Here is a 24,633-nt window from a genome sequence, read left to right on the forward strand (position 1 = left end):
ATATATTATGACAACCAATAATGTCATACATGAAAAAACATATCATATATTAACCAATAATTTCATAAGTCTAATGATGTCATACATCAAATAAATGTCATACATCAAATATAAAATGTCATATATACATCAAATGTATATCAAATATGTCCACTGACATAAAACCAACATATATGTCCACTGATGTCTATACATGTATGTCTATCAACTATATCTTCTCCTTCCCATGAGGGGAAGGAAACAAATATCTAGAGGTCTTCGGTCATCATGTGGAGGGAGATGATGGTGATGATGGGGTCTTCCTCACATGCTCACTCGTCCTCTTGTTGAGGCTCTTCTCCAACTCAAGAATATACGAACAAATTAGAAATGAATCAATAATTATTATACATTTAAATCAAATATATGTACACACAAAATTAATTATTTTCTTACGAACATCATATAGTCACTCTACAAGTCCACTCGAAGGCTCATGGACGATCGGGTGTAACAAGATCCTACAAAAATTTAATCAATATAATCACTTATAAATAAAATTAGAAATTTTGATCCTAACTATTATAAACAATAACTAAAACCAAAAAAAACTTTGATACCTCAATCAATGGCTGTGAACTAGCCATAGCTGCAACCACTCCACAATTGACAGACTGCTGAAGATGAGGAGGAGTCTAAGATGTCAAGAGTTTCATGTCATACAATAAACATTACATGTAGCACAAAACATGAAACAAATATAATCAAATGAATTAAATTAACATGAAACAAATGTACCTCTATGAAGCTCATATCATGTCTAGGCTCAAAGTTCGTAGTGAATGCCGACAATCCTGTAGAGAACTGATGCACATGCATAATTTTTTTTGTCAACCCTTCATATGATTACTTAATAAATATATGTATTAATTTAAATGATTAAATTGATACATACCTTTGGACTCATCAACAAGATGAAAAATGGGGCCAGGGGATCGCTACTAGGCCTGCCAACAATCTAACCTTGAATTTTGAACAATGTCAATACATGCTAATTAATTAGTCATTTACTATACATATGAAATGTGATCAAATTAGTTTATTATAATTGTAATTTACCTATGTGTCAATGCCAAATGTCTCATTCAGGAACTTATCAGTCACTAGCGCATCATCCGCACCATCTCCAGCATGACTGCCAAATGTGCATAAGGCTTCACATGATGTGCACATGTGACCGCAATGTGTAGAAGGATCCTCCTCAACTAATGGAATCGTGCAATGAATGAGGGTCTGTGTCAAAGTACTAATAGTCCCTAGAGTGTTGGCCTCTACACATTCCTTTAGAACTGAAGGAATAGTCATATGCTCACCCTGTGGCTTGACCACAGGTGCCCTAACTACATTAGGGTCACAATGTGCCCCCAACCTCTCAAATGATGACCCCCCACCTCTACCCTGAGAGTCTAATATATCAAAATAATTGGGGATCTCCCCAAAGAAAAAATCAGAATACAATTTCCTTAAGAAATACATTGGGACCTCGTGATTATTGCAAGGAGAGGCATCAAAAACCATCCACCATCTATCCCAAAAATTATTTCTAATACCATCATGTAATCACCAATGGATGGGGAATCATTTAGTTGTCTCTCTAACAATATCTTGTTCACTAGGATTTCTAAATAATGCACAAATCCTCCCTTTTGGTATATCATTTAAAAAAAAATCTTGATATGATAATTTATTTGCATAATATCTTTTTTGTTCATCCCTCTTAACTTGCCAAATCTCTAACTAACCACTAATAGAAGCTATGTGGGTCTTAATGGACTTGAGGGAGGATGTCAATTGAGCTCTCATTGGATTGGTTTGTCCACAAGCTTTCAACCTACCAATGAGTGCTTCTAATTCAGTTTTTCCTCATTCTATTTCATTTATTATGTTTTCTTGTGTGCCAAGAGGAGGTCTTCCAATTGGTGCAGGTTGTAGAATTTGTTGCTCTTGTTGTGGAGGGTTTTGGTTTGGATCTTGTTGAGGGTTTTGGTTTTGATCTTATTGGGGATTTTTCAGTTCATTATTTACATTTTTTGATAAGAAATCAATTGAAATATAAATAAATAAACAAATTTAAAGAAAAACTTTAAAAAAACCTACAAAAAAATACAAAAAACATATTAAAAAATGGAAAAACAAGGTCAGACAACACACAGTGTGCTTGTGATCTTGAACTTTGACGGCAAGGAGGCATATTGACAAGGTAGGTGGTGAAAACCTTCAATTTTTTGAAATTGCATACGTGCTATGAGAAGAAGTTGGAAAATGAAGATAAAATGAATGGGCTGCACGTTTGCAGCCCATTTATAATAATTGGGGTTTTTTAAAAGCATGTACGTCCTATGGCTCGAAATACCCAAGCCATAGCATGTGCGTGCTATAGCTCGTACGTGCTATTTAATGTTAGAAAAAAATGGTGTCACCTTTTTGGCACCACAACTTGGTGCACTTACGCTGTAGTTTAATAGTTTGCTTTGATTTGGAAATACATAGTTTGAGTTAACAATAAGGTTTAAGTTTTGGTTCAATGTAAGTTTTTGGATATATGAGATTCACAATTTACCCTTACAAATTAGCCCATTCTCGTTTTAGAACAATTTGCACAATTTACCCTTAACCCATGAAATTCCCAAGTTCACAATTTAATATCATAAGATGACTTTTAAAACTATTAATTTAAAAAAAAAAATTATTATTATTAGTCATCAAATAAAATTACTACGATCTTATTAATAATCCAAAATCCTCAAATAATGATATCTTTAAATAAATAATTTTAGACTCAATAAATTCTATCTTTTGTTAATCAAAACTTAACTTAAAATAAATAAATTAAGTAAAATTAATAATTATTTAAACAAAACTATATTAATAAATTTATTAATTATTAATTATGTTAATAATTAATAAAACTTAATAATAATATTAATAATAATTAATATTTAAATTTTATAATAATTAAATTTAATAATAATAAAAAATTAAAACAAAACATACGATTCATATTATTAAGCCTGCAAGCTTACTCATTGTCACAACAACCCTGCTACCATGATAGTAGGTGTACTTGTTGTTCACGATAGTAAGCCTGTTGTGCGACCTTTAATGGCCGTCGACAGTCCCACACTGCCATGGTGGGGAGAATGGTGAGAGGTGGGAGTTTGATGGCCCCGCCTCCCCACTAAATATTATTTTATTAATTTTTATTAATTTTTTTAAAATAAATTTGTTTAAACAATCCTCCCCCCCCAATATCACATTTTATATATATAAGGAATTCTATCAATATTCTGATAGAGAAAATACGACAAAATAATTGAATTTGCAATCTAAAATTTCTATTTCTTTCAAAAACCTTCCTAGTTTTATTAACAACTTATAAATCTACAAAATGAGGGTTTTAATGATATTTTTAATCCTCATGTATATAGAAGAAATCAATATGCATACCAGTAATTTCAAAATAAAATATTGAAAAATTTGTCACAATGAAATTTGGACAAACAATTTAACAAGCATGATGATGACATGAATTCAAAGAACTGTAATTCACTAGGTAAATAAAACATGAAGTTCTACCTGGTTCTAATGCTAATTCACAAACACCTAAAGATTGTGAGAGAAATCTCTTCTCTCAAAACTTTCTCTCTGAAAATTTTCTCCAAAATTCTCAGTCCCTACGAAATGAACTCTCAATCTCTGATATGGAGTTCTTCCCTAAAATTGGGGCACTGATTGTGCAATCACATGAGGGAACTCATTGATCACAATCTTTTAACTCTTTATTAACTTTTTCAAATATTCTTGCATACTTTATGCAATTTAAAATATCTTTAATAATTTAATTACTCTTTCACTCTTTAATTTATTTTCAAAGCATTTTTTTGATAAAATATTTACTAACTAAAGTAATAATAATATTTAGCATTTATTTAAAAATGATCTCCTAAATATATTATTATTAAATTAAATAAATATTATTACACTCTAAAATTAGACTATATTTTTCTCTTTAAATTTAATTCTTTTTATTTATTTAATTTCTCAATTAATTAAGTATAATTAAATATTAAAATTATCATAATAGTTTTCCATTAAATCAAATCATTAATTAATCTTTTAATTTGACTTTAATTATAGAAAAATACCAAAGACCTACAAGATGAAATATGGAAACCCATCATAAAATACCACATACAAGATCAAACTTAAGGGTTATAATCACGAATTTACGTCATATGAAAAATTTGGAAGGTAATCATCTCAGATACTTTTCCTAATTTTCTAGGACAATTGTTTTAAATGTTAGGATTTGGACTCAAGAATTTATTTCCCCTCTTTTACCATTGAGATATTGTGATAGGGTATGCTCATCCTGGAAATTCAGAGAAGTCAATACCCAATACTTGTAATCTATATAGAATCCATGCATGTACAAACACATATATTCTAAACTAAACAGGCAATGGTAGGAAGTGGTGCATTGTGTAGATCCCGACTAGCAGGTGACTATGACTCCCTTCTTTAACTACATCAGAAACATCATAGATAAAGAAAATATACATGTGCACCATACACATCAGTATGGGGTAAGTATCCATAAGAAAAAACATATAATAATCCATATAACTAATATCATCAAATAACTGAAATCACTGTAATAATCATCATCAAGATATAATCATGCATACATGAAGTAACTAGTACCAAGTAGTCTCATCATAAAATCAACTGAATATGAAACAATATCTAATAATATGAAAGATAATGCTACTAATCATCAAGCATAAACTGGCCTAAAAGAGCTTGGCAATAATAACAAAATGTAAATTAGGGGTAGGCACTATATCCACCCCGTAGACTCAGGCTTAATTTTGAAAGCCTATAAACAAGTAGGGATATAAATCTCGTAAGCCAGATGCATCATCCCATGTAGCTGATGACTCATCAGTAGGGTCCCGTTGGACCCTTACCTACTCTATGGTTTGACCCTTAGGGGTCAAATCCTACTGCTCTAGAATGCAAACTAGCTCCAAAGCCAACTGCCTATCCTCTACTTGTAAAGTATTCCAATCAAGAAAATGTATTGCATCAGGGATACATTGTCTAAATACAGAAACATGAAAAATATTATGAACACGAGCTAGGTTGGGCAACAATGCAAGATGGTAGGCAATTGGACCTATCCTCTCAAGAATTTCAAATGGTCCCATAAAGAGAGGTGCTAGCTTCAAAGCCTTTCCATAATGGATTAGACTCTTCCATGGATGCACTCTCAAGAAAAAATTCTCTCCCATAGCAAACTGCTTATCTGTCTTATGAGCATTGACATAGTTTTCTATCCATCCTGTGTTGTAGAATGTGCTCACAGATGCACACTACCTATTGCTCCATATCTCTAAGCATCTCAAGACTTAATAGGATTTGATCCTAAAGACTATCCCAACTCAAGGGTGTATGACAAGGATGACCATACAAGGCCTGAAAAGGTGTCATGCCAATAGAACTGTGATATTTGTTGTTATAAGAAAACTTCACTAGGTAAAGATAATCCTCCCAAAGAGTTTGTCTATCCATCACATACATCCTCAAAATATCCTCCAAAACTTGATTCATTCTCTTGGTCTACCCCTTTGTCTCTGGGTGATAGGTTGAGTTGAAGTTCAACTACACTCCAAGATCATGCTATAGTGATGTCCAAAATGTAGAAGTGAATATAGGATCCCTATCTAAAATGATCTTATGGGGAATTCCATGTAGTCTCATGATATCACACATGAAGACATTAGCTATAGAAGTTGCGGTGTAGAATGACCTCATCAGTGAAAAATGTGCCACCTTAGTTAACTGATCAATAGTAACCATGATAGCGTCATGTTGATGAGTAGTCATAGGCAATCCTATTATGAAATCCATAGAGATGATATACCACTTCCATGAAGGAATGAGATTTGGCTGTAAAAGCCCTACTAAATGCCGGTGCTTTGCTTTAACTCTCTGACACTTAAGACATCTAGCCACAAATCAATGAAATAACACTTCATCCCTATCCAATAGAATAGACGTTGCAAGTCTACATGCATCTTTTTGACACCTGGATGTGTTGAGTAAGGTTCATGATGAGCCTCTGATAGGATCAATGTACAAAGCTCATCCAGTAGTAGTACATAGATCCTTTCTGAATTTCACAAAAGACCATCTAACTCCAACACATAATCTAAAAACCTGCCCTCCAACAGTCTCCCTGAATCTATCTCTTTACTCACCTCCTATTACCAAATATCTGTAGGGAGTGCTTGAAGTATACGACTCCTCAAATCCACACTAAGAGTCATAGATAGAGTCACACGTCTCTTATGATTCAAAGCATCAGCTGCCACATTCTCCTTTCTTTGAATATACTTCACCTCAAAGTCATACTCACAAAGAAAATCCATCCAACGCCTTTTCCTAGCATTTAGATTAGGTTGTGTAAATATATACTGTAGACTGCGATTATCACTATGAAGTTCAAATCTATGTCCCAGCAAGAAGTGTCTCCATCTTAGTAAGGCATGAACTATTGCAACTAACTCAAGATCATGCATAGGATAGTTCAACTCATGATCCTTGAGCTTGCACAATTCATATGCAATCACCCATCCATCCTGCATCAATACTACTCAAATCCCCTCAAGGGAAGCATTTGTACACACCATGAAGTCACTTGTTGGATTAGGTATCGATAAAATAGGTGCATTGGTCAAAAGCTCCTTGAGCTTCCAAAATGCTTCCTCGCATTTCTCCATCCATAAAAACTTCTTTCCTTTCCTCTAAAGGGAAGTGATAGGATGTGCTATTTTGGAGAAGTTTTGGATGAATTTGTGATAATAACCAGCTATACCCATGAAACTATGAATTTTTGACATGGTAGTAGGTGTGGGCCAATCTACCATTTCCTGAATCTTTGCAAGGTCTATAGAGATACCTGCACCTAATATGATGTTCCCTAAATACTGTATCTCTGATTGAAAGAAATCACACTTTGCCGAGTTGGCATAAAGTTGATTATCTCTCAAGCACTGCAAAACCAAATGCAGATGTACCTCATGCTCCTTTTGGGATCTAGAATATATCAATATATCATCTAGGAATATGAGTACAAATTTGTCAAGATAGGAACGAAGCACTCCATTTATCAAACACATGAAAACTGATGGAGTGTTCATCAGCCCAAATGGGACTATTGTGAACTTGTAGTGCCCATAGTGGGCTCAAAAGGTGGTCTTATGAATATCACCATCGTGAATGTGAAGCTGATGGTATCCTAACTTAAGATCAATTTTGGAGAACATTATAGCTCTCTTAATCTGATCAAATAAATTGTCAATTCTTGGTAAAGGATACAACCTGTTCTTTATTGTCACCTTGTTCAATTGTCTATAATCAATACATAGGCACAATGAAACATCCTTCTTCTTCAAAAAGAGCACTGGAGCTCCCCATGTTGATACACTCAGCCAGATACTACCCTTGGCCAAAAGGTCCTCAAGCTATAGGCACAACTCACTCAATTCCTAAGTGGTCATATGATAAGGAGCCCTAGAAATAGGCTTCGCTCCTTGAATGAGATCAATGCTAAAATCAATATCTCTCTTTGAGGGCATGCCCATAATCTCAGTAGGTAAGAAATCTGCATATTCTTGTAGAACAGTGTGGTCTATAGTCTTTCCCACAAGGTCTTCTTCTTCCAATTTGCTTATCGTAATAGCAAACACCTGACATCCCTTATAGAAGCTCTACTTTAATTGCATAGTGGATATAATTTGTACAAAAAAACCTAAAGTACAAGAGAAAAAGGAGGTTAAGAGTCCTTATACCATATATTAATTTTTTTTAAAGACATTTATAATGTGTTTGAGTCCATAAGCTGAAACGTAAAGGCTAGAGAAGCCATTTGTAATAAGTGTCAAAATTGTGCAAGGAGGCCTCAAATTGGTCAAGAAGGTAAAAATATGAATGAATTCCTTATAAATGATGAAATTGATGTAAAATGTCCATTTAAGTCCATTTTAGGGTTATTCAAGTGCCCATGCAATTCTTTGTCAAATCTAGACTTACACTTCAAAAGTTGTAATGTGAAAAGTGCATAAAGTGCATAAAAATTGTCAAAGTTGCATAACAACTTAAAAGAATATAAGAAGATGGTTTGGAAGTTAGAACCAACCAAAAAAACTATAAAAATGGATGTATGGTCAAACCAAATGAATAATGGAAGGAAAGAGATACATTTGAAATAAATTTGGTGAAATTCTAAGTTGTTATTTTTATTGACTTTTCAGTTTTAGTGTTGGTTCTAGGTCTTGTATAGCCATGCACGACTTGGAAACCATGTATAATCTATATTTTTGGATATAAGGATGAATATTTTCCCTTCTCATTTTTTTTGGATTAGTTTTATTTCTTTTGAAGAAGTTAGGCACATTTTAGTGAAAGTGGTTATTTATAGATTTTGGATTTCTTGGCAGTAGTCATGTTGTAGCATTTGGTACTAACACATATGGAATAGTTAAAATCTCTAAATAGACTCATTGGATAGATATGTGAATATAATTTCATTTCCTTTTTGGTTGAGTCATTTTCAATCATATTTATGGAAGTTATGACTGTTTTAGTGTAAACTATTTTTTGATATCTTCAATGAAGTTGTAGACATAGATTTGCATGCATGTAATGATTTATAGATTGGAATAATTAATGGATTATAGATTTGAAAACTAGACTCATAAATTTTCATTTCTAAATTGGTTTGGTTTCATTTTGAGTTTTTTTGAGAAATATATCGTTTTCCCTAGGCAGGGTTTTGAGTTTTACTTCTGCATTTTTACAGTAAAATTGGGTCTTGATACAGAGATGGGCTCAACTTTGGATATGATTTAGAAGGAATAATTTTAAATAATTCCTCCAAAGGGTTGGAAAGAAAGTTTTTGGAACAAATGTTATGAATAATGGAACTCAAAATAGAAACTAGGCTATGGGAATGAGAGAATATTAAGCTTGGTTGTGTTTAACCTCATAAAATGCCTCTATGTTGAATGTTTAATGTTAGTCCAATTTACATCAATCATTTTTAGAGATATAGGTATTTGTATCCCCATAATCTCTACATCCTTCCCTTGATCATCCTAACACACAATGGTCTTTTTCCTGCAATTCATACTAGCCCTATAAGAGCCAAGCTAATCCATACCTAAGACCACATCGTAAAAGCCAAGAGGAATTACTCGAAGGTAAACTGACATCAAAAACCCTCCTAAGCTTAGTTCACACTTCTAAACTATGGAATTTATGAAAACCCTAGCACCTGAGGCTAGTTCCACTTGTCAACCCAAATCTTGCTTAACCACTTCTAGCTTACACTTAGCAACTAATGATGGTGAAATAAAAGAGTTTGTGTCACCTAAATCAAAAAATACAGAGAGAGGTGTACCTTAGATAGCTCTTGTAGCCTCAACCATGGTCCCCTAATGGTCTACTTGATGGTGGTCTATCGCTGCAAATACCCTATGAGCTCTACTTACATATCTAACTATGGGCTTAGATGCTGCTAGCCTAGAACCTGCATACTGAGATGCATGCTATGGGTAGTGGGCTACAATGTGTTCAAACACAAGAATAACATCTGATGCCTCTTTGAGATCCCCTCCCTACTAGAGGTGCACTTGACTACTAGTGACTATCCCTACTAGAAAAAGACTAGTTTCTCTATACATGCTAAGTGTTCTGATTTTTCCTATTGTGTTGTGCATTTTGATTGTGATAGTTCTTAGAGTTAGAACCACCGCCACCACTCTATGCCTAAGGGTATGATCCCTTCTATTTCTATTTTTGCTGAGGTTACTCTTGGTTCTAATTCCCTTTAGGAAAATGAGGTTTCCTATTCCCACTTGAGTTGTGGTTACTCTTAGATCTTGATACCATAGGTCCTCCCACAAAACCCCCATTTCCTAGGTTAACACTCTGTCTACAAGAATGGATCGATGTATTGCATCTTTGAGGGTTTTAGGTTCAAATACCTTAACACCCCCAACTAGATAGTTGTTCAAGCCTTTGATGAAATGTTGTGCCAACTATGCTGGGTTATCACTAATTCCCACATAGGGCATGAGCTCATAGAACTTGCACTCATACTTTTCTATGATCATCGTGAACTATCTTAGGTTGTGAAATTCATTTCCTCTCTGCTAGTTTCATTCCTCTGGTAGGAATTGCTCATGGAAGTTTTCCAAGAATAACTCCTATGTGACATTGTTCATGTTTATACCCAATTTCTTCTCTTCAATAGTCCACCAAGTGGCTCCAAAGATTTCCAAGTTGGTAATAGAAACCTTTCTTTGACATTATTGTCAAAATCCTGAATAGCAAAAACCTTATCAAGAGCAATAAGCCACTACTCAGCTACATAACCTAAACCAATCCCATTAAAGGGCTTAACCTTGGACCTTTGAAGGTCTTACATTTGAGTAGCTACAATTGATCTCTGACGGTCCCTCCAAGGGCTCCTAGATCTAGGTCTATGCTCATATCCTACCTGGTGTGCCCCATCCTAACCAACACCCTAAAGAGGAGGTAGGTGGTTAATGATGGTTTTCATCATTTATCTTAGGTCAACTTCCTCTGAGTCAGCCTAGTGCTCTCTATGGTTCTGTTCCTGATGCTCACTATCATGCTCTCCCCTATCCTCTTCCTGATTAGACCCTTCATGGATAGACTTAGGTACATTGATGTTTCTAGCTTGTCCATGACCTCTACCATGACCAAGGCTATGGCCTCTAACAAAAGATCCTGTCCTAGATACCATCCTACAATAATATCCAAGATACAAGATGCTATAATAACCATAAAACATACTATTGTATAACATACATAAAAGACACATGTTTTGAAAATAGTATAAGTTCAATTTTCAGTTTTACATAATTTAGGTTAGGGTATATTTGAGTTTTGAAGTTTAAGTGTTCAAGTTTGAGAGTATATAACTAATAGTTAAATTTTGTTTTAGTTCAACTAGTTCAAGTTTTTAGTTTGAAAAAATATACATATCAGTTTAAATTTTGTTTTAGTTCAACTAGCTAACAACTAGTGGCATTCCAATATGCCTAGAGCTCCCAATGTAGAACTTTGGCTGATACTAGATGTAACACCCTGCCAAGGGATCCAAAAGAACTAACCTTAAGTTTTGCTAAGTTTGCCAATTTTGTTTTTTTAAAAATAATAACATGCACAACAATCATAAAGTAGCAGAAGCAATACCATACAATCCTACATAAGAAAACATAACAGATTACATTTCTTAAGGATCCCAAGATGTTGAATCACATTTAGATTTAAATAATACTAAGTCCAATAATTAACACATCCACATAAAAGAATAACTATGAGTTCCATCCATTTAAGTAATATACATTTGTTTTGAATGCCACTTGGCAATAAAATTTGGAATGAACAATCATCCATTGTACATGTCATGTGGTATGAAAGGCTAAAAGAATATACATTTATAAAAATAGATTACGTCATCATTTTCAGATTCATGAAACAAAGTAAAATACAATAAGTGAAATCATCCATCATAAAGATATAACCATCCATCATAGAATGAAAGGAAATGCAGACAAGGAACTCTAGCCATGGCATCTATACACAAATCTCAATGGTAAAAGTAAAAAGCACTACTACCCAGACTTGTGGTAACCCAAAAAGGTCCACTCCCATTGCATTGAGGAGATAGTCTCAAGTCCCAAACATGATATCAATCCAAAAATAAAAAGTAATATCTATGTCAAAGAAAACCCTAAAAGTAATCTAACTCAAGGGCCCCAAGATAATACGACATCTAGACCCAGAGGCATGCAAAGACACGTAGAAAATCTACTATGCAAGTGGACAAGTGTCATCACATGAATCAATTCTAGAGTAACCTTGGCAGTCTAACTTGACCCCAACCCCTAGTGACTCTATGCAATACTAGTATCCTTTCATACTAACAAGGCATACTAATGATGCATGGTCGCAACCAAGAATCCTCTCTACTTCCATCCTATTTTATACTAGCCCTCGAGGCATGGGTGAGGAAAGACAAAGACTCTTATTAGGTTCATTTTACTCTCATTTAGTGTAGTGTTTTCACTTATTAAACAACTTACAATGGGTTACCCTGGTAGCCACTTTGGGCCTTAACCTCCATTGCAAGACACTTCCCAACATTACATATAGATAGCCTACCCTAAGCTCATAAAAGTACAAATCAAAGAATCATAGTATTTCACCTCATTCCTATACAAGTGACTGGAAAGCATCAAAAGACAACTCATAATAACACCCCAGTTCTTTACAAGGAACTAGAAGACATCCCAAAAATAATTGATCGATGTCTCAAGCTTAAGTCAACTATGCCATAACATTCATCTTGTTATCACACAAGAAAGTAGAAGCAATAATGAATAATAGATCTAAAACTCATCATAAAGCATACCAAACACATTACCATGGTTGAGTTTAATAAATCAAGATCAAATCATCATAATATCACAAACACATAACTCCCAAGCCTCTGGTAGATGTCCTAAGACTGGTCAAAACTCTTGTCAACCCAAACCCAAAACATGAGACAACATACAAATAATAGTGTAGTTTCGTAGTTTGGTTTGATTTGGAAACACATAGTCTGAGTTAACAGTAAGGTTTAAATTTTCGTTCAATGTAAGTTTTTAGATATATATGAGATTCACAGTTTACCCTTACAAATTAGCCCATTCTCATTTTAGAACAATTTGCACAATTTACACTTAACCCATGAAATTACCTAGTTTAGAATTTAATATCATATGATGACTTTTAAAATAATTATCTATTTAATTTTTTAAAAAAAAATAATTATTAGTCATCAAATAAAATTACTATGATCTTATTAATAATCGAAAATCCTCAAATAATAATATCTTTAAATAAATAATTTTAGACTCTTAATAAATTATATCTTTTATTAATTAAAACTTAACTTAAAATAAATAAATTAATAATTATTTAAACAAAACTATATTAATAAATTTATTCATTATTAATTAAGTTAATAATTAATAAAATTTACTAAGAATATTATTAATAATTAATATTTAAATTTAGTAATAATAAAAAATTAAAACAAAACATACGATTGATATTATTAAGCCCGTAGGCTTACTTGTTGCTACGACAGCCTTGCTACTGTGATAGTAGGTGTACCTATTGTTCATGATAGCAAGCCTATCGTGTGACCTTAAATGGCCGTTGGTAGTCCCACACTACCGTAGTGGGGAGAATGGTGAGAGGTAGGGGTTTGATGGCCCTGCCTCCCCACTAAATATTATTTTATTTTATTTTATTTATTTTTTAAAAATAAATTTGTTTAAATAGTCCTTCCCCCCGTATCACATATTAAGGAATTCTATCAGTACTCTGATAGAGAAATATGACAAACTAATTGAATTTTCAATCTAAAATTTCCATTTCTTTCAAACCCTTCCCAATTTAATTAACAACTTATAAATCTATAGAACAAGGGTTTTTACTGATATTTTTAATCCTCACGTATATAAAAGAAATCAATACGCATACCACTAATTTCAAAATGAAATATTGAAAGATTCGTCACAATGAAATTTGGACAAATAATTTAACAAGCATGATGAAGTGAGGAATTTGAAGAACCATAATTCACTAGGGGAATAAATTAGGAGGCTCTACCTAGTTCTGATGCTAATTCGCAAACACCCGAAGATTGTGAGAGAAATCACTTCTCTCAAAACCTTCTCTCTGAAAATTCCCTTCTCCAAAATTTGTGGTCCCTTGAAATGAACTCTCAATCTTTGATATGGAGTTCTTCCCTAAAATCGAGGCACTGATTGTGCGATCAAGCAAGGGAACTCATTGATCAAAATCTTTTACCTCTTTATTAACTTTTTCAAATATTCATGCATACTTTATGTAATTTAAAATATCTTTAATAATTTAATTTCTCTTTCACTCTTTAGTTTATTTTCAAAGTGATTTTTTGATAAAATATTTATTAACTTAAATAATAATAATATTTAACATTACTTCAAAAATGATCTCCTAAATCTATTATTATTAAATTAAATAAATATTATTACACTCTAAAATTAGACTATAATTTTCTCTTTAATCCTTTTTATTTAATTAATTTCTCAATTAATTAAACATAATTAAATATTGAAATTATCATAATAATTTTCCATTAAATTAAATCGTTAATTAATCTTTTAGTTTGACTTAATAAACAAAAAAATCACCAAAGACCTACAAGGTGGAATATGAAAACCCATCATAAAATATCACATGCAAGATCAAACTTAAGGGTTATAATCATGAATTTATATCATATGACAAATTTGGAAGGTAATCATCTCAGATACTTGTCCTAATTTTCTAGGACAATTGGTTTAAAGGTTAGGATTTGGACTCAAGAATTTATCTCCCCTCTCTTACTATTGAGATATTGTGGTAGGGTACGCTCATCCTAGCAATTTAGGAAAGTCAATACCCAATACCTATAATCTACATAAAATCCATGCATGTACAAACACATATATTCTAAACTAAATAGACAATGGCAGGAAGTGGTGCATCATGTAGATCCTGACTAGTAGGTGACTACAACTTCCTTCCTTAACCACATCAGAAATGTCATACATAAAAAAAATATACATGCACACCATACACATGTAGTACAGGGTAAGTATCCATAAGAAAACACATATAATAATCCATCTAACTAACATCATCAAATAACTAAAATCATTGTAATAATCATCATCAAGTTATAATCATGCATACATGAAGTAACTAGTACCAAGTAGTCTCATCATAAAATCAACTGAATATGAAACAATATCTGATAATCTGAAAGATAATGCCACTAATCATCAAGCATAAATTGGCCTAAAATAGTTCAGCAATAATAACAAAATGTAAATTAGGGGTAAGCACTACAATGTGCAAGATCATGATGGACCAAACTATGTCGTTAAATGGCAATTAAAAATCAAGACATCATTGTTAGTCAACTTGATGTGTAATCTTGAACTAGTTATATACCTTATATCAATTTTTTTTTAAAGAATGACATCTCTACTAAATTAAATGTAGTTTCTAAAATACTAGCCCTTTTTTGATAAAAAGATAATTTACTTAGTCAAATTTTGGAATTTTAATAAAAAATTACAAAAAATTTAGGAAAAAATAAGAAGGATGTATATGTTTGGCCACCTTAATCACAATAAACTGATAATATTTATTTTTAAGGTTCTAGATATAAGAAGTAGACTCATTATCAGATGTGATGCGTATATTTTTGTAATTTTATTCTAAGTAAATAAGTAATTTTTAACTTTCCACTACAACATTTTTTGGAATAAAAAAGTCTCACGTCTGACCATATTAAATCCTTCAAAACTATAAAAACAAATTCCTCACATTAAAAACATATAATATGACATGTCTTTCAAAAGTTGACAAGGTTATACTATTTTAAAGTTAACTTTTTTTTAATCAGCATGTAAATCAACACTTTATAGGTAACTTCATTAGACAATAAGTAATAATTAGTTACTCAACTCATTATTTTGATAGCAATTATATTGATGGAAAGTTGATAAGATAAGATGAGATAATGATAATTTCCTTAAGAAACTATTTTCATATCATCAAATTAAGATGAAAAGTTTTATTTAATCACATCACCACTTTTTGGCCCCTTTTGATCCTACACATACCCACAATTTACATGTTCATCATCACACACATGTTTAAGAACATCTTTAGCATAATAAACTTTAACAAATGATGAATTCAAGTCGTTTGTGCCACAAGAAACATCGTGAACCAATGGGTTTTCTCTTAGACATTCATTCTCTTCTTTAAATAACCAGTTCTCTTCCTCTAATTTCTTAAATTTATTCTCCAAGTCTATATTCTGTTTCTTAATCTCAATATTTTCATCTTCTAATATTTTCATCTCTTTGCTAAAATTTCATTCTTTTTCTTAATATCATCAAATTTCTTCAGCCTTTTTTTTCCAATTCATCATTTTCCTTTTTAATCTTAACAAACACTTTTATCTTTTCCTCTAATTCCTTATTTTCTTCTTTTAATTTCTAGAAATCTATCAAAAGAGCATTATTTTCCCTTTTCAAAAATTCCATTAAAATTCCATTTTCTTTTACTTTCCTTTTGGCCATTTTCCCTATGAAAATAAACAAATTTGACTTACCTTATTCAGTTTAACTTCTGTTGCCTCCTCTTTCTTGATATCCTTTCACATACATCACAAATACAATGATAAATTCAACACAATAATCTATGCAGCCATTCATTCTAGCTCTCTAAGATCTTAAACCATGAGTTCTATATCACTTTGTGCAGGATTTAAGAAATAAAACATTCACAAAATACACACAAAAATCTGCTACAGAAGAGAAGAAATCATCTTTTATTCAATTGCAAAATCAATGACATTACAAGGATTTATATCTCTCATAGAATGAGACGCTTCTACAATCTTCTAAACTTACAAACTTATTGATGTGATCTATTATTGAGTTGCACACATAACTACCCTTTGCAGATTTATTTTTAAATAAACTAAATTCTAACTTCTTTCTTTTACATGCATCTACATGCATTGATAGATAATTGCAAAGTTCTATTTCAAAAGACTAATGGAAATAGTTCTATAACTCCAAACTAGTTGGTGGATGTGCAGTTTAGATTTAGTTGACTACTTACATGGTGGAGGAACTTGTTTGCATGAATTGTGATTTATTTGTAGACTATAGTTATAATTGTAGGCCAATTAAACTTCAGTTTAAACTAAACATTAGGGAGAAATCATGTATTTTCCAACAAATTATACATTGACAAAGAATAATATATATTAGATTTAAGAACATTCAAATATCTATGATAAAGAGGAATTTCTAAAACAAAGGGGAAGACCCTATTAGTAAATTTTGTTAAAGAGGGAATTCCTTGTTATATTTGAACAAAGACCAAATGTTAAATCTTGTAATTAATAAAATTATTTGGCTAAAGTATTTTACCAATACAAAAAAAAATCTTTAAAATTAAATCAAATTTAATATGCTAAGCAAGTAGGGTCTTCCTCAAATGCTATGTTCATCTACAATGTTGTAAACCAATAACCACTTAGATTTCTATTTTTGAGTTGCTATAGTTATCCTCTTTGCACAAGGAGATCTTAGAAAAGTATTTATGTGCAGCTAGTGTCCCCACAAACATTGATATTTATAAGTTTCAAGCTATGGTTTAAAAAATGACAAATTCTAAAATTGCATGGGTTCTAAACTATTGTTTTCTTTGTCTTAATTTTGTGTATGACACCTTGAATTCATTAGCCAATCATTGGTAAGATAAATAATTTAGAATTTAATAATTAAAAAAATTAACTTGTATACTCAAATACTAATAAAATTAGTAGTAAACAATTGCATTCCTCAACTTGAAGGAATTTGGAATAGTTGCTTTAGAAAATGGGGCATTACCCTCAAGGACAATATTTATTGTGCAATTTCATAAACCATTTCTTCCTTGCAATGGAGATTAAGTGCTTTATTAATATTCAATAATTTCAATAAAAATATAGATGATAGAAATATAGATTTTTTTTTAAGTATGTAACTTCAAATTTCAATTTATCACCATGGGGCAGACTTGATAAATCGAGAGAGAGAGAGAGAGAGAGAGAGAGAGAGAGAGAGAGAGATATTTATTTTAGAAGTTTTCATATAGCTCACAAACATTGATAATGTTTTCTTGTTAATGATTAATAAATATGAGATTATAATAAGTAGGTTTTCAAATTTAGATTAATTTTATAGATTTTCAATAAAAAACAAATAGTTCAAAATAATATCTATTTAGGAAAATGCATTGGTATGTTTATAGTTAAGTTGTTGGAACTTCATAATTTTAGCATTGCTTATTTTTTATAGTAAAAAGAAGTCAAAATGGGGGCTGACCTAAAGAATAAGCTAAAACAACATAAAGTTACTTACCACACATTCTCATCGTACCCAAAAACCCATAGGCTGACAAACAGACTCGACATTAGAAATATACATTATTAATATAGTGTTCATTCCTATAAGTGCACCCCTAGCGCACCTCTCTCCTTAGAATTCCCCATGTGAATTTTTGGTGACACCTCTAAATTACTCCTATCACTTTTTATTTTGATTTTACCTATTGAAAGAGTAGGGGAGGTAATAGTATTCTGGACTCTATAGTCATCCCACAGTTTAGCAACCTGAACAATGTGGGTTTCACCTTTAAGAGTGTTAGAAACACCATGGGGCCACTTTACTTGTAGTGTCATCTTCAATATATTTTCCATGATTTGCCTTCCTTTTCTGCCTCTTGGTGGGTTATTTAATTTTCCCACTACCTATAGAGTTTGAGCTAATGGTACACTCATGTTTCTCCTTAGGATTACCCTACTTCACATTCCTTCTAGTCCATAAGAATCTTCTTGTAAGGAAGCAAAGGTGCGTAGAATCACTTCCTACACTAATCTTTGAGAGGACAATTATGCAAATTCAACTAACTATTGTAGAGATCTCAAGAAATGCATAATGATATAATAAAAATAACAATGAACACATAACACAATGATTACCATGGGGAAAACCCTTCTAGGAGAAAAACCCCACCCTCCAAAACATGCACAATGTATTATCAAACTAAGATGATTACAATACACGTGCAATGCAAGTTCTTACAAGAGTGCATCACCACAACTCAAACCTGGAGAGACTTTTTCTAGCACCCTGTCTTGCAAACTAAACTCAATGACCCAAACACCTCCCCAAGCCCTCTGTTTATAGTGATCTTACAACCCATAAACCACTTGTGGTTTTACAAAACCATGGGAAAAACTACCATGCCACATGTTACCCATTTTTGAAAATTACATTTCCAAGATGGAAAAAAAAAAACTAGGTTAAAATAGTAATCCCATCCATAATTACCATGCTAAATGTTACCCATTTTTGACAATTACATTTTTAAAATAGTAATCCCATCTATAATTTTGTCTTTTAGTTTAGACCCTCATAATAGTCATAAAACAAGCTAACTATGCTCTAAAAATGGCCCTCCTATATTCTACGATTGACAAGGCACCTTTTGGTATTTTATACATTCTTTTCCAAGATATAAACAAGTGGAAAACTTCCACAAACAAATTCTAGAATTTTCCAAAAAAAGATTGCAAGGTTGAGACACATGTTCTCGACACTTCTCATACGCTCACTAATACTAACATCTTTCTCCATTTTAATTTGTTGGAGAATATAGAAGGGGATAGGATTAGGGCTTTTGGTAATCAAAAACCAAGCCAACCCCAACATTGATGGAGATGGATGGTGATGGGTTGGGTTGGAGAACATGGTATTTTTTGTTAAAACATAAGTTATATCTATATTTTAATTAAGTAAGGTCATTTTGTCTTTATGTTCAACATATATATATATATATATATATATATATATATATATATATATATATATATATATATATATATATATATATATATATATATATATATATATATATATATATATATATATATATTTACTATGTTAAAAACTATAAATTAAATAATGAATAGATGCAATATTACAATCATTTCTGATACTATGGTTAAGAATTTATGTTCAGATGAAGAAGCACAAAATAAAGAGTAATTTTTTGAAGTTTAAAAAATAATAAACACTCATTTTTTTTTAAGACCTATTCATGTATAAATATATATTTAACTATGAAAGGAATCAAAATAGAAAAATATATAGCATGTCTAGAGAAAAATGTCAAAACCTATTACAATATATGAACAAAGAATCTTATAATCCATCATTATGAAATTTCAATGTCTTACATATATGAATGGCTAGAAACTTTTAAGCAATATAACCATTGTATATAGAGAAGGAAGAAAGTGGTGGAAGACCACTCTTCAAAATAGGAAGATTAATCATTTTTTAGTACACAAACTAAGAATAACTTGAGTGACAAGTCTAAGATGTCTAAATGTTAGATTAGCAACTAAGAATGAAATGATCAACTTACTTTATCCAAAGCACCTTATTTTAATTGTGCTTTATCTATAAGTGCCTTTTTTTAATCATCACCATTTTAGTCTCACCATTTTTAGTCTAAGTGTGAAGATTTGATGCGAGTGCATCCAAAATAAACTATTAATTTTAGATAGCTCATTCAATAACAAATTGTACATGATTTCTGTTACTTTATCCTTCTCAAATACACATCTCAGAACTTTAAGTCAAAAATATATACACATGTCCTACAACATATCTCATACCCAAATCTAATTCTAAAATGGATCATAACCAAGTACATACGCATAGGGTTAGGGTTTTTTGTGAGACCATTCATTTTCAAAAATCTATTACAATTTCACATGTTACAACACTCTAAATCATAGCTTCAACTTACTCAAACCTGCACATCCAACATAGCTACATGATAACTTAAAGCACAATACAACTTTAATTATTATATTAAACCCAAAAATAATATAACAATACAACTTTAATAATTATATTAAAACTCAGAACTTTTAAAATTAATAATAAAATCTAGTAAAGAAGTTATTCTCAATTCAAACTTAAACTAATTCTGCTAGTCTAAATTTTGTATTTGTAAATTAAAATAAATAAACAATGGTTTGCAGCTGTTAACCAGATCCAATGAAAGCTTATTTCTAGTACATTAAATCATTCTTCCAATTTATAGAAGCTGCTATTTGTAATCCCTAGACTTTATTTGCATACTTGGTCACAGGGAAACAGATACCCTCCTCTCTCTTATTTCAATGAAGCTTCAGATAAAATGAAAAAGGTTGTTTAAATTAACCTACTCATGTAAAACTATAACTATTGGCATATTAATTTGAAACAAATATCCTGTAAGGTCAAGGTTTCATCAAAAAATTGTTTGAATTCGTTACTGTCAAAATGGATATGCAAAATCAACAAATCTGACAAATAACAGAGCAAAACTATTATACAGCTGAACCTGCAAGCCATGCAAGCCATCCCACGCTGGTGGTAAATAAACGCAAATTTTAAAAGAACAGCTCCGAACATTGCTTCGATGGCAACAAATCTCCAAATAGATCATAATCAATAACTGGCAATTCATTCACAAGTGTAAACTCAGAAATAGACTTACCTAAAGGTACATATGAAAGTATATATGAACTCCCAGTTCCCATCATACAGAGTCTGATTTCACCTTGCAATATATGAAGAACATTTAAAAAATAATAAGATATTCATAATTGAATACTGACACATCTAACAAAACATCATCTCTTCTTTTTGCTTTCCATTTAGTGTCTGCATCTCTCCAACATCATATCTAAATTATCTAAATTACCGTTACATGGCTATCAAGTTTGAAATGCAAATGGAAGCATTTCTTCTAGCTATTACTTGGAATCAACTGTGTGTAAGATGTCTCCACTTGCATTGAAAAGAAAATGTAAATCCATGGCCGTGGAAAGCCAAGTTCACCTTGTTTGAGTAGCAGAACAAAGTAATCCAGATGCAGCTGAACCCACAATTGAAAGATCGCATATTGTACAAAGCTTTCCACACATACTAGGAACAAACTCTGATGTGCAATATGGACAGGAAACACTTTTCTGTCCATGGTATATTGGAGTAAAACTTGAACCACAAACAACAAAAGGATTCCTGAAGTCATAGTTTAGCTGCTTTGCATCTTGCAACTTTGTCTCACAAGCCTGAAGGACTTGCCTAGCTTTTGCTGCATGGTTTGTTGGAGGGTCAGTTTCTAAGAGCCGGCGTGCCATGTTTGCAGCTGTACTGTAATTCCCACTCTTGTAACAGATGCCCATTGCATTCAGCAAAGCCAATCTTAAATGAACTGTCTCGAGTTTGCAATGAGTGAAATAAGCAGCAAGCTCTTGTTGCCGGACAGGGTCATCTTTGATTTCTTTTCTCTTGACCTCCATTCGAAGACCAAGAACATATTCTTTGGCAATTCCAATCAAAATTTTCACCTCATCGACTTCCTTTCTTGTGTTGACAACAATAACTGGGATTGTGTGTAGTATGTTCAAAAATAGCCTCAACGCTTCACTGAACTTACCTTCTGTAGTAGCCCTATATGCTGCTCTTAGTTTCTCCTCAAGTACAGAAAGACTGCAAACCAAGGCTGGGGGACCCCTAACATTTGGACTCCCACTATCACTCCAACCTCCCTCTACTGCTAATTGAACTACAGGGGCAGAAGCAAGGGCAGGAAGGAACACGTGGCTGCCAATATACAGATCCAAAATTATAGGCTTCAATGGAAAGAAATTGCTAATCCCAAGTTGACGATTTAGCAACCGCAAAGCTGTCTCAAAATTGCCTGCAGCTGCATGCTCACCAGCAAGAGAAGATCTTTGGATCCAAATTTGACTAACCGGCATACCTTTTGTTGGGGTTACAAACAACATATTTTGAGTGATTCCAACATCTTGAGGAAGTTCAAGCTCCTCCATGACCCATCCTACTTCTTCAACATCTCCACCTGTAACTTCTTTATCATCTGGCATTATAACTTGGACATTTTCCCTTTCATTGTTTTCTATAGCAATGTCTTCACCCCAATCAGCACCATTCCCTGGGTCCTCTTCTTCATAAGCTGCAGTGGCATGAGAATTTTCCAAATTGCCTTCAAAAATACCTTTGGTAACTCTAAGCAGAGGCCAAGCACCGCCACGCAGAATGGGTACAGGAGGCATCAGAAGCGATGATTTCTTTCCTGAAGGTATTGTTGGAAGATTGCCACCCAAATCAGCTGAAAGAGTGTCAGTAATATCCGTAAGACCATGAACAGACGCAGTGACATAAGCAAGTCCTAGATGACCAGACTCCTGCAGAATCTTGATGTGCTCTTCAATGTCACCCAAGTACAATGCATTGTTAAACTGACCCATTACATCATCTCTTATTTCTGCAATCCTCATCATCTTTTTCAGCTTATCTAAATTGCCTGTAATCAGATACAAAAAGGAAAGCCGTTCAAAATTCTTTGTCTTTTGATGTGCATACTCTGCAATATCAGCATTACCCTGCCAAAGCGCTTCAACTCCAAGCTTATGCCAGTGTTCCTTGTCATCAATCTCTTTTGCAGAAGCAACAGCTATTTCAATGTTCCCACTCTCCACAGCCAAGTTGAATCGAGTCTTCTCATCTTTAGCAAAGTAAAGTGCCACTTCTGGAAATCCCTTCTGTTGCAGGTAACCTATGATGGCATGTCCATACAGCTGAGAATTCTTAATCATGTTCATCACATCTCCATATTTTTTCTTCATCAATGCTAGTTTGAATACACACTCACTAGTGCCTATCTTTATAACTCGGTTCTTACCATCTACATCTAGGCAATACAAAGAATCTCCAGAAACCTTTGTTATGTATACTGGAACATCAATCGTTCTGATGATACCACTATCTCCATTTGGCAAGCAATATTTTATATGATTCAAAGTTGAGTAAATAAAGATGTCATTGTCATCCCAAGCCCCACTCTTAACACGTATAGTCTCACGTATTTTGCATCTATCTGACAAGTTCTTGCTTGCAATTATGACTGCACGCTTACTGAGCAAGGCCACATTCTCCATATCACTAGACCAAACTATGTACTTGACATCTGATGCACTAATTTCCCCTATGTTTGTTCTCTGTTGCAGATCAAAAAGAATCACACCAGCTTCTGATCTAAAAAGTAGCTTGTCTGTTCCTGCACGGAAAATTGTATCTGCACTGAATGGAAGATCGTACTTTTTTGTCACCTCATTATTCAAGTTCTTTATAATAACCTGATTATGGCTCTTGTCAAGAACAGCAAACCTATTCCTTGCAACAAACACAGCAGAACCTCCTGCTCCTCTCTTTGCCTCCTGTACTGTATCAGTTCTACCGAGACTATCACTGGGCACAACATAAAGCTCATAAGCATCATCATCAACATCTGAACATATTAAAACAGCTTTCTCTGTTGGACTGTATGACAAAGATCTTGGCCCATGAATTGGGCCACTGGAACCATTTTTGCGAATTCGTATTAATGGATTGTCTTTTTGAGTTGCAAAATCGTAAGTACGGAGGAAATGATCCTTGACATAGAGTAGAAAAGCCCCAGAGACAACATAGGCAGGCCTCTCTCTCTGCAATTTGAAGACCATTAACCCACTGTCATGACCAGCTGCCAGAAGATTCACTTCTGGATGTGCAGAAAGAATCCAAAACCGATCATACTCTCTACGAAAGGTTCGGAGACATGTACGCTTGGACGCATCCCAAACTCGGATACTTTTGTCTACAGAATTAGAAACAATAATGTCTTGGTGTGAATGGAACAACACACAAGATACATCATGTGTATGCCCTCTTAGAGTGCCAACTTCCCAAGCCCTTGATTCTGATTTACAGGAAACGG

At 32.9% G+C, this 24,633-nt stretch overlaps 1 protein-coding gene across 1 annotated transcript in view; it reads right to left on the reverse strand.

Moving 5' to 3' along the window:
- Positions 1 to 21,685: 21,685 nt before the first annotated feature.
- Positions 21,686 to 24,633, reverse strand: part of LOC149565585 (coatomer subunit alpha-1-like) — an 81,219-nt gene continuing 78,271 nt past the window's right edge. Inside the window, exon 5 of the mRNA XM_089816350.1 lies at positions 21,686 to 24,615. Coding sequence (XP_089672476.1) covers positions 21,686 to 24,615 — 2,930 coding nt within the window. The remainder of the gene's footprint in view (positions 24,616 to 24,633) is intronic.

Source organism: Cupressus sempervirens, chromosome 3 (assembly GCF_028749045.1).
Source record: "Cupressus sempervirens isolate cs-2001-9-10 chromosome 3, ASM2874904v1, whole genome shotgun sequence".
Taxonomy (NCBI): domain Eukaryota; kingdom Viridiplantae; phylum Streptophyta; class Pinopsida; order Cupressales; family Cupressaceae; genus Cupressus; species Cupressus sempervirens.